At 52.1% G+C, this 10,388-nt stretch overlaps 1 protein-coding gene across 2 annotated transcripts; it reads left to right on the top strand.

Moving 5' to 3' along the window:
• The first annotated feature begins 5,370 nt into the window (after positions 1 to 5,370).
• On the top strand, positions 5,371 to 10,170 carry PPM1M (protein phosphatase, Mg2+/Mn2+ dependent 1M). Of its 2 annotated transcripts, none has more exons than XM_019724339.2 (10): positions 5,371 to 5,643; positions 6,375 to 6,498; positions 6,640 to 6,894; positions 7,338 to 7,450; positions 7,832 to 7,916; positions 8,005 to 8,123; positions 8,273 to 8,336; positions 8,546 to 8,653; positions 8,763 to 8,911; positions 9,260 to 10,170. In XM_019724339.2, exons 1-10 carry the CDS (start codon positions 5,420 to 5,422, stop codon positions 9,402 to 9,404), a joined length of 1,386 nt encoding a protein of 461 aa, XP_019579898.1. In that variant the 5' UTR covers positions 5,371 to 5,419; the 3' UTR covers positions 9,405 to 10,170. The 2 variants fall into 2 exon arrangements, with proteins under 2 accessions (XP_019579898.1, XP_019579899.1); XM_019724340.2 differs by having other exon boundaries at positions 9,377 to 10,170.
• Positions 10,171 to 10,388: the final 218 nt, after the last annotated feature.

Raw genomic sequence — 10,388 nt, forward strand, 5'->3', positions numbered from 1 at the left:
CTGGCTTCAGGAGGAAAGCTGGAAGGGCAGCTTTCTCCCCAACAGAGGAACTGGCAGAGGCTATTGTTTCTTTGTTGAGCCCTCCCCCTCCCTGCGTGCAGACGCAGGCAGCTGCCATATCTGAGGTCCATCAAGCTGGCTAACACCGTTGGTTCACCATGCCTTAGTGACTTGAGACCCCACCCCACCCAACTTTCAGACACATCCAAGATGTTTCCAGTTTTTTCGTACAAATCACCTGCCTTGGCTCATGATGCAGACTTTCCTAGGGTCTCTCAGAGGTTTGTGGAACCCAGACAAGAGCAGCATCTAGCTTAAGCGTATCCCGTACCTCTGGCTGAGCAGCTGTAAGACGGCACTAGCAGCAGCCAGCCTTCATTTGCAGCTTGGCCTCTCAAGGCACTTCCAAGCATGGCACAGGTGGTGGCCATCTGCGGATTGCTTTGTGGCTCCTGCCAGGTGGCCCCAGGTGGGGCACGGGCTGCAGCTGAACTTGATCTGCAGCTATCCCCTCCCAGGTGGCCCTAGGCCCGGCGCATCCAATGGCCAGCTTCAAAATGAGCTGGAGAATCACCCAGCCTGCTCGAAGGGTGACACATCCAAGGGGTGGATTGGACAGGCACCAGAGCCCTGCTTAGGCAGATCCTGCTCTATAGGGTCAGCCCTTGCACCACAACTCTTTCACTATAGTCATGGCCAGTCCTCACAACCACAGAGCCTGGAGCCCGAGGGTCAATCCTTCCCATTGACATGCAAAAGGCAACTAAGGCTCAACTACAGGAGGAGGGTACACACAACCCACACAAGGGACACACCTGGAGTGCATGGCTCAGATGACCAAGAAGACTGTACCACTAAACCCCGTGGCACACCTACTACATAAGGCCACTTTATTAAGACCAGGAGACATAGCAGCCTTACCTAATACATAGAAACAAACATAGGGAGGCAGCCAAAATGGGGAGGCAAAGAAACATGTCCCAAATAAAACAGAACAAATCTCCAGGAAAAAAACTAAACAAAATGGAGACAAGTAATCTACCAGATGCAGAGTTCCTAACACTAGTTATAAGGATGCTCAATAATCTGCGGGAGAACTTCATCAAAGAGACAGGACATAAAAATGGAGATAGAAAACATAAAAAAGAACCAGTCTAAAATAAAGAATACAATAACTGAAATGAAGAATACATTAGAGGGAATCAACAATAGACTAGATGAAACAGAGGATCGAACCAGCGATGTAGAAGATAAGGCAGCAGAAAGCACCCAATCAGAACAGTGAAAAAAAAAAAAGAATCCAAAAAAATGAGGAGAGTTTAAAGGGCCTCTGGGACAACATCAAGCATAACAACATTTGCATTATAGGGGTACCAGAAGGAGAAGAGAGACAGCAAGGAATTGAAAACCTATTTGAAGAAATAATGACTGAGAACTTCCCTAACCTGGTGAAGGAAATAAATATACAAGCCCAGGAAGCGCAGAGAGTCCCAAACAAGATCAACCTAAAGAGGTCCACACCAAGATACATCATAATTAAAATGCCAAAGGTTAAAGACAAACAGAGAACCTTAAAGCAGCAAGAGAAAAGCAGTTAGGTATCTACGAGGGAGCTCCCATAAAATGGTCAGCTGATTTCTCAACAGAAACTTCGCAGGCCAGAAGGGATTGGCACAAAATATTCAAAGTGATGAAAAGTAAGGACCTACAACCAAGACTACTCTACCCAGCAAAGCTATCATTTAGAATTGAAGGACAGATCAAGAGCTTCCCAGACAAGAAAAAGCTAAAGGAGTTCATCACCACCAAACCAGTATTACAAGAAATCTTAAAGGGACTTCTTTAAGATGAAAAATAATAATAAAAAAATATGCATAATAAAATGGCAATAACTACATACCTATCAACAATTATTTTCAATTTAAATGGATTAAACGCTCCAATCAAAATATAGCAGGGATGAATAGATAAAAAACAAGACCCTTACATATGCTGCCTATAAGAGACTCACTTCAGATTGAAAGACACACACAGACTGAAAGTAAAGGGATGGAAAAAGATATTTCATAAAAATGGAAACAAACAAACAAAAAGCTGGGGTAGCAATAATTATACCACACAAAGTAGACCTTAAGACAAAGACCATAACAAGAGACAAAGAAGGACCTAGGAATCCCACTTCTGGGTATTTATCCAAAGAAACCCAAATGCTACTTCGAGGGCACATGCTTATCCAAATGTTCATTGCAGCTTTATTTACACTAACCAAGATATGAAGGCAACCTGGATGTCCCTGAATGGATGAATGTATAAAGAAGAGGTGGTACATATATACGATGCAATATTACTCAGCTGTAAAAAAAGAATGAAATCTTGCTATCTGCCACATGGATTGACTTAGAGGGTATCATGCTGAGTGTAGTAAGTCAGATGGCAAAAGACAAATGTCATATGATTTCACTTATAAGTGGAATCTAAAAAACAAAATAAACAAACGAATGAAACAGAAACAAACTCATAGATACAGAGAACATTTTGATGGTTGCCAGATGAGAGGGGGTTTGGGGGAGGGTGAAAAAGGGGAAAGGATTAAAAAGTACAAATTGGTTGTTACACAGTAGTCATGGGGATGTAGGGTATAACATAAGGAATATAGTCAATAATATTGTAATAACTATGTATGGTGTCAGACGGGTACTAGATCTATTGGGTGATAGATGGAAGGAGGTTGGGGAGGTAAAAAAGGTGAAGGGATTAAGAAATACAAAGTGGTAGTTATAAATTAGTCATGGGGATGTAAAGCATAGGGAATATAATCAATAATATAGTAATAACTCAGCATAGTGCCAGGTGGCTACTGTTGAATAACTATGATGTACACATGAAACTAATATAATATTGTATATTAGCTCTATTTTAATAAAAATCTTTAATAAATTAAAAACTAAATCTTGTTAAGGACAGATATGGGACTCAACCAAAGCTATTTTATTGTGAGTGGGGGAAAAATGTAGCATAAAAATTGTTCTCCTTTTTCTAGGCTTGTTCCATTCCTCATGATGGCTGAATTAGCTGAGGAGACACTTCCCACCAGGAGAGGACACATTTGGGTTCATTTAAACAGTTGAGAGCAGGGTGTCAAAAGATTGTCACTAGGGAGTGAGGAGGTGCATGATCTCCAGGAAGGGCCAGCCCAGGAATGAAGACATACCAACCCTAACGCCCCTCACCTACAATTTCAGACACCAGAGACCGAGGAACCAGGAAGCTTCTGGAGAGAGAAAAAGACAAACACAAGCCAATCCAAAGGTCTGGGAATGAGAGGGGCACTGGATTTCAGCAGCAATAGGCACAAGACAATGAGCAGAGCAGTCAGAGTTCTGAGCCAAAATATCAATCAAAAGCAAAGACAGGATACAAACCTTTTCAGACCTGCAAGGACCCAGGAAATTATCTTCCAGTCATCGTTTCTTAGAAAGTTGTTAGAGATGAGCTTCAGCAAAATGAGGGAGTAAACCAAGATAGTCAGGCTTGGGACCCCGGCAAGAGCGAACAAAGGCTCACGAGAGCTTAGGGAGCCAGAGGAGCCTGGGTGGCACTGAAGCAACACTCAGGACACCTGGGAGCAGAAGGATGGGATTGCCATAGGGCTCCACATGGCTTTGAAAACTTAAAATGGTTAAGCTGGACAACAGACCACCTGTGACACCTGGCTGCCAGGAGCTTCTCTGAATACACCTTCATCCCACAAGCGGAGTTCGAGAGAGTGAGCTGGAGGAATAAACTGTGTTTGTGTTGTTTCCTCTAATTTCAGACTTTAAAAGCCTCTGAGCTGTTGGCTGGTGGGGATGAGGAGACTTCCCCATAGACTGAATTGGGTCTGCCCCACACTGGGTCCCTGGTCCATTTCTGTCCAACGACAGGTCATAGCTCAGGTGTCCTTTGGGAAGCTTTCTCTAACTTTGCCCCTTCCCCTCGCCAGCTGGCTCAAGTACCATCCACCAGGACTTCCACCATCACTGTAGGGGCACTCATGTCCACTAGTGCTGTGCTGCTGTGCCCAGCGTGGGGCCTGGCACACACAAATGGGTTCAGTAAATTAGCCCCCAGTCTGTTTTAGAATTGAGTCATCTGAGGGAGGGGGCATTGGGCACAGCTCCCGTCCCCAAGAATTTTCCTTTTTGGGTGGGGGGAACTCCCAATGAGGCAGGTCTGGCCACCCAGAGGAAGTGAGCGTGTGCTGTGCTTAGGCAAAGGCAGAAACTCCTCCCTGTGGGCCCCAGGCTGTGGCTTCAGGGGCTTTGAGTTGGCTAGCCTTCCTTCCTGGAGGAGGAAAGCGGAAGAGAAATCCCCTGGGGATGTGGGTTTTGAGTCAGCTGCACTGTCATAATGGAAACAGCACAGCACTGGGCGGCAGGACACTTCCCTTGTGTGGGTCTCAGGGTCCTCATGAGACAGAAACAACAGTCCTGTACAGGGAGTTGGGCTTAAGGGACAGAGGATGACAAAGCACCCTGTTAACATGCAGATCAGAAGGGGGACACTGCTGCTGACCCCACAGTGACAGCTAGCCAGGGGGTCAGAGACTGCAATATCTTGCCTCCATCCCAGATGAAAGTCTCACTTCTTTTAGTCCCAGGTCTGAACTCTGACCAGTTAGTTGGAGCCTTTTGAGGACCATGATTCCTGTTATCCATCAGTCACTTACACTCTAGTGAGGATCCTGCTGTCTGCCCATAGAGGACACATTGATTGGAGCAGCAGCCATTTGGGAGACTGGCCGAGGGTAGGAGAGGGTTCACAGGATAAATAAAGCCAGTGTGACCACCAAGCCCCATCTGGGAGTGGAGGGGCCAGGCTGGGCAGGTGAGGAATGGGGGCCACTGAGGGAACACTGTGCTCTTGAGACTCTTACTCAATGTGTCAGCCTGACACCTCTGAGGACAGGCTGTTCCCATCTTACCCTTGCGTAAGGTCCGGACCCAGCAAAAGGAGACCTGAGCTCTTTGTGGACACTGACCCAGCCTAGAGGTCCATCCAGGGTGTGCTCTGAACTCCCACAGCATCGTTATGTGGGGAGGAGGAACTTTTCCCTCTCGAAGGCTAGTGCCCCATAATCAGCCTGCTCAAGTTACTGTGACGCAGAGCAAGCGACTTTCCATACTAGGCCTCAGTTTTCTGGCCTGTAAAGTGGGGTTGGTAACAGCGTTTTCTTATTAGGATTGTTATGAGTCTTGACAAAGCCCCACAGGCACCAGGCCGCACACGGACTCCGAGGCTAGGTTGAGTTGGGGGGAGTCACCGCCCCGCCCCGCCCCGCCCTCTGACCCGCTTCCTCCTCCCAGGGGCGGGCGGCCAGGTGGCGTCCCGCCCAACCCTCCCGCCCGGCGCCCTGCAGGCAGCCCCCTGCCGCCGCGCCATGTCCACCGGCTGGTTCCGGCGTCGCTTCCTGCCGGGAGGTCCGCTGCCCGGGCCGCGGCCACCGAGGCCGCGTACCAGCCCCCTGCCCTACCGGCGGCCCCGCTTCCTGCGCGGCTCGGGCTCCTGCTCCAGCACAGCCGACACCCCGCACCGCCCGGAGGCCCGACCAGTGCGCTGCCCAGCGCGGGGCCGCACGCTGCCCTGGAATGCAGGCTACGCAGAGTGAGTGTTCCACCCCCGAGTCAGCCCCATCCGACACTCTCCACTCCGGCGACCCTCGTCCCGGGATCCCGGACCCCAGACGCCTGTTGATCCAGACGGGGGGAATGGCTCAACCGAGTGATTGACTCCTCCCATTTCCCCCAGCCTGTGGCTCACTGCCTCTTGTCTTCACTTCTGGACTCTTGACAACTTCCCTATCCCACCGCGGCTTTTTATGTGGGACTCCAACCTCCCTCAGAGAGCGCTGCAAGTAGGGAAGGACCTGCACATGAGACAGGGACACTGGGTAGAGTGCCAGCTTCTGGGCTTTGGAGATTACTCCCCACCCCAGCCCCAAAACACACACACACACACACACACACACACACACACACCTCACCCTGGGTTATGGCCTATGCAAATGGGACAGGGATTCTGGCTGAGATGGTGCAGGAGATAGGCAAGGGAGCCCCGGAATTGCCAAGCTGCCCAGCCCTTACCTCCAAGACTCCCCGCGGTACACCCCAGCAGGTCGGCGAGTTCGCTCCAGAGGGGCCGGGCCCTGAGTTTTGCCTTAGCCAGGAGCTCACTGAACAGTTAGCAAACTTACACCATCTTTGTCCACGTATAAGGGACCGCATGGGGGCTACTGCCGCAGAAGGAAGGCTTTCCCTCTGCACCAGCTGTGGTCTCTGTGCCCACTGGGACATGGGTGTGTCCCTGAAGGGTCACTGATCACTTCCTGGCCTCAGGATCATCAATGCAGAGAAATCTGAGTTCAATGAGGATCAAGCTGCCTGTGGGAAGCTATGCATCCGGAGATGTGAGTTTGGGGTTGAAGAGGACCAGGAATGGCTGAACTTGTGCCCAGAGGAGGTGAGCACAGCTGGGCCTGAGCCCCTTTTACAGGCTGGGGCCAGGGCTTCAGGCTGAGGTTCTTGCCCTAGTTCCCTATGCTGAGCCAGGGGTCCACTGGGGAAGCCAGGAAGAGCCTGACACCGAGCCATTTCTGTACAGTTCCTGACAGGTCATTATTGGGCACTGTTTGATGGGCACGGTGGTCCAGCTGCAGCCATCCTGGCTGCCAACACCCTGCACTCCTGCCTGCGCCAGCAACTGGAAGCCGTAGTAGAAGGCATGGTGGCCACTCAGCCCCCCATGCACCTCAGTGGTCACTGTGTCTGCCCCAGTGACCCCCAATTTGTAGAGGAAAAGGGCATTAGGACAGAAGACTTGGTGATTGGTGCTCTGGAGAGTGCCTTCCAGGAATGTGTAAGTGTGGGCTTTTGGGTAGGGAAGGCAGGAAAGTTTTGTCCCCAGGGACCTGAGGGACTCTGGGTTGTGGGGCATCCCTGCACACTGTGGTAGTCACCTGGATCTTTGGATTGGAAGGACAAGATTGGATTGGTTCGTTCCTTACTAATGGACATCATCATAACCCCTCCCATTTATCCAGCGCTTACTATTTTCTAGGTGCTTTTACCTGCATCATCTCACTGTACACCTTTTGGTCCTTGGTGCAGGGGCTGCTTTCTTTCTCACTGTTTTAAATAGGACTTCCCTCCCTCCCAAGACATATGTCCAGATCTCCTGACCACAGGGTTCCTGGAATCACAGTTAGACGTCAGGCTGGGACTGCTAGGCTTGCTGGTGGGGAAGTGAACTGCAGGCTGGGGATTGGGAACTACAACTAAAGTGGCCTCGGTTTGCCCCAGGATGAGGTGATCGGGCGGGAGCTGGAGGCCTCAGGCCAAGTGGGCGGCTGCACAGCCCTGGTGGCTGTGTCCCTGCAGGGAAAGCTGTATGTGGCCAATGCCGGAGATAGCAGGTGAGTGAGCCCAGGAGGGTGGGTAAGGTTGGTAGAGTAGGGTGGGACAGGAAGGCACTAGGGACAGTGGGGACAGTGAAAGGGGGCTGGAAGTAGAGGAACGGAAATAGGGAAGATTGACTGGCTGAGCTGTTTGTATACCTGGCATGTGTGGAGTATGAAGGTGGACAGAAGATGCCAGGGAGGCCAGGGACCTCAAGTGCCAGGCCAAAGGGCTGAGTCTACCCTGCAGGCTGTAGGCAGCCATGGAGGGCTTTGAACAAAGGGTTGGCATGGGCAGAGCTGGCCCCTAGTGGTTGGAGGAGAGGCCAGAAGAGGGAGGCCATGGGTGGGGTGGGAGGTTGCACCAGACTTCTCCCTGCCCTCCCCAATCCCATCCAGGGCCATCTTGGTGAGGAGAGGTGAGGTGCGGCCCCTGAGCTCTGAGTTCACCCCAGAGACTGAGCGGCAGCGGATCCAGCAGCTGGTAGGTGCCCTTGGCAGGGGGAGGCTGTGGAGCCCCAACTCGAGGCCATCAGAGGGAGCCTGATCTGAGCACGGCCTCCCTACCCCAGGCCTTTGTCTATCCCGAGCTTCTGGCTGGTGAGTTCACCCGACTGGAGTTCCCTCGGCGACTGAAGGGGGATGACTTGGGGCAGAAGGTTTTGTTCAGGGATCACCACATGAGCGGCTGGTGAGCAAGGTGGGGGTGGGGAGAACCCTGGGGTTCAGGCCCAGCTGTGTGGCCTGGGGCAGTCCCCTTCCACCTGGGCAGAGTGAGTCATGTGTTGGGGGGGAGATGAGATGTAGAGCCCAGGTTGATGCTGGATCTCCTCCTGGTAGGAGCTACAAGCATGTGGAGAAGTCGGATCTCAAGTACCCACTGATCCAGGGACAGGGTAGGCAGGTCAGTGAATGGCTCCCTCCAAGAATCCCTCTTCAGTTCCCTGTGCAGAGATGGGAGCACCTTTGTTCCTTGTTGGTGGCTGTGACTGATGTGGCTCCAAGGCCACAGGATGTTTCTCCCTCAGCCCAGGGTGCGTGAGGGTCACAGTCCACCTCTGTGCTTTACTTGTGCATTTGTTTGCTGTCACCTCACACCTCCCTTGTCCCCAGGCTCGGTTATTCGGAACACTGGCCGTCTCCCGGGGCCTGGGAGACCACCAGCTCAGAGTCCTGGACACAAACATTCAGCTCAAGCCCTTCTTGCTCTCTGTCCCACAGGTGAGGGGGCAACAGCCCACCCCAGCTGCCATCTGCCCAGAAAGGCAGACATTGAGCCTGGTGGGAGCCGGGAAGGGAATGCTGAGGGATCCTCACGCTTAACTTGCAGGTGACGGTGCTGGATGTGGACCAGCTGGAGCTGCAGGAGGATGATGTGATTGTCATGGCAACTGATGGTCTCTGGGACGTCCTGTCCAATGAGCAGGTGGCACAGCTGGTATGGAGCTTCCTCCCTGGTAATCGAGAGGACCCACACAGGTACTGTAACTGCTGGGGACCTGCCTGGGCCTGGGTTGGTGCTGGCAGCAACACCAAGTAGTTATGGCTAAGACAGAAATGACGATGAGGCCAGCTATGGGCAGGTGATCAGGATTAGTGCTATCTGGATGCCTGGGGGTGGGGATGACAGTGGGTCCCCAAAATTTCTGGGTCCAGGCTCTCGTGGTCCAACCTGTGGCCCTCCCAGGCTTGTAGTTTACCTGGCCCCACAGTTGGACTGCATTGCTTGGGTCCCCAAGTGTCTAGCCCAGTACAGTGAATTCTCTGAGGGTTGGCCTTGACTCTTTGCTCTGGCCCCAGAGTACATCTGCAGGATGGTCCCCACAGGTTCTCGGAGCTGGCCCAAATGCTGATACACAGCACACAGGGGAAGGACGACGGCCCCACAGGGGAAGGGCAGGTATCCTACGATGACATCTCTGTGTTCGTGATTCCCTTGTACAGCCAGCGCCAAGGGAGCAATAGCCATTGAGGACTCAGATACCACATCCCAGAACCACTCAAGGCCAAGTGCAGTCTGGGCATCCCTCCACCGTAGTCAACAGCAGGCCTGCCTGGCCTGGTCCCAGACACAGCCCAGCGTTCTCACCACCCCACCCTACCCCAACACATTTCAAGGGGAGCATTGATAGCAGGCAATCAGAAGTTCAGAGCGTGGGGAACCCTGCTCCCCAGGTCCCCCGTGGCAGGCAGGGAGAGTGCTGTCATCAACATTCCTCTGGCCGAGGCACTGTACTTAGGATACCCACGTGAGGATTCTTGACAGCCCCAATATATTATTCCCAGATAGCAGCGGCTGGACTAAGTGAATTGGCCAAGGGTGCTGGGAGGGGCAGATGGCCTGTGTTTGGACCCAAGTCTCCCATCCTTGTCGGGGTATCTACTCAACAACCCCCGGCGCTCATGCAGGGTGCCTATGGGAGGCTATGGACAGCCTCCTTCCTGCTGAACAGTATCTTGAAGCAGCCACTTGGGAGAAACCAGCTCAGGTCCTGCCCTGCTCTCCTCTGCCGAGGCACAGGCACTGGGGCTAAAGTTGGGGGAGAACAAAAAGGAGCAACAGGAGCCTCATTTGGCTGAGTGGGAAATGTCCTCTGATTGCTGCTCCTGCCTCTGGCCTGGCCTGGCCTGCTGATGGCTCCTTCCAGGCAACAGCCCTGCCCTAGGCTGATGCCCCAATAATGCCTTTGTTTTGTTGCTCCCCATCACCTTGTGATTAAATGTTTGTGTGCAGAAGAGCCCTTGTGAATCGTGAAGTGCTGTACGGTTTGGCATTACAGTATACCTTTTGCTCTTAGACGTGCCAGAGAATCAGTGTCAGCTTCACCTTGCAAGCTTGCATATAGTCAGGACTTTTTTCTCTGTGGCCTCCTTAGTTCCAAGCTTGGGGTGAACCCCAGTGAGAGAATTGTTACCCAGAACAGAACTGTCTCCATCTATGAGCTCTCAGCTTGAA

This window comes from Rhinolophus sinicus, linkage group LG10 (assembly GCF_036562045.2).
Source record: "Rhinolophus sinicus isolate RSC01 linkage group LG10, ASM3656204v1, whole genome shotgun sequence".
NCBI lineage: Eukaryota > Metazoa > Chordata > Mammalia > Chiroptera > Rhinolophidae > Rhinolophus > Rhinolophus sinicus.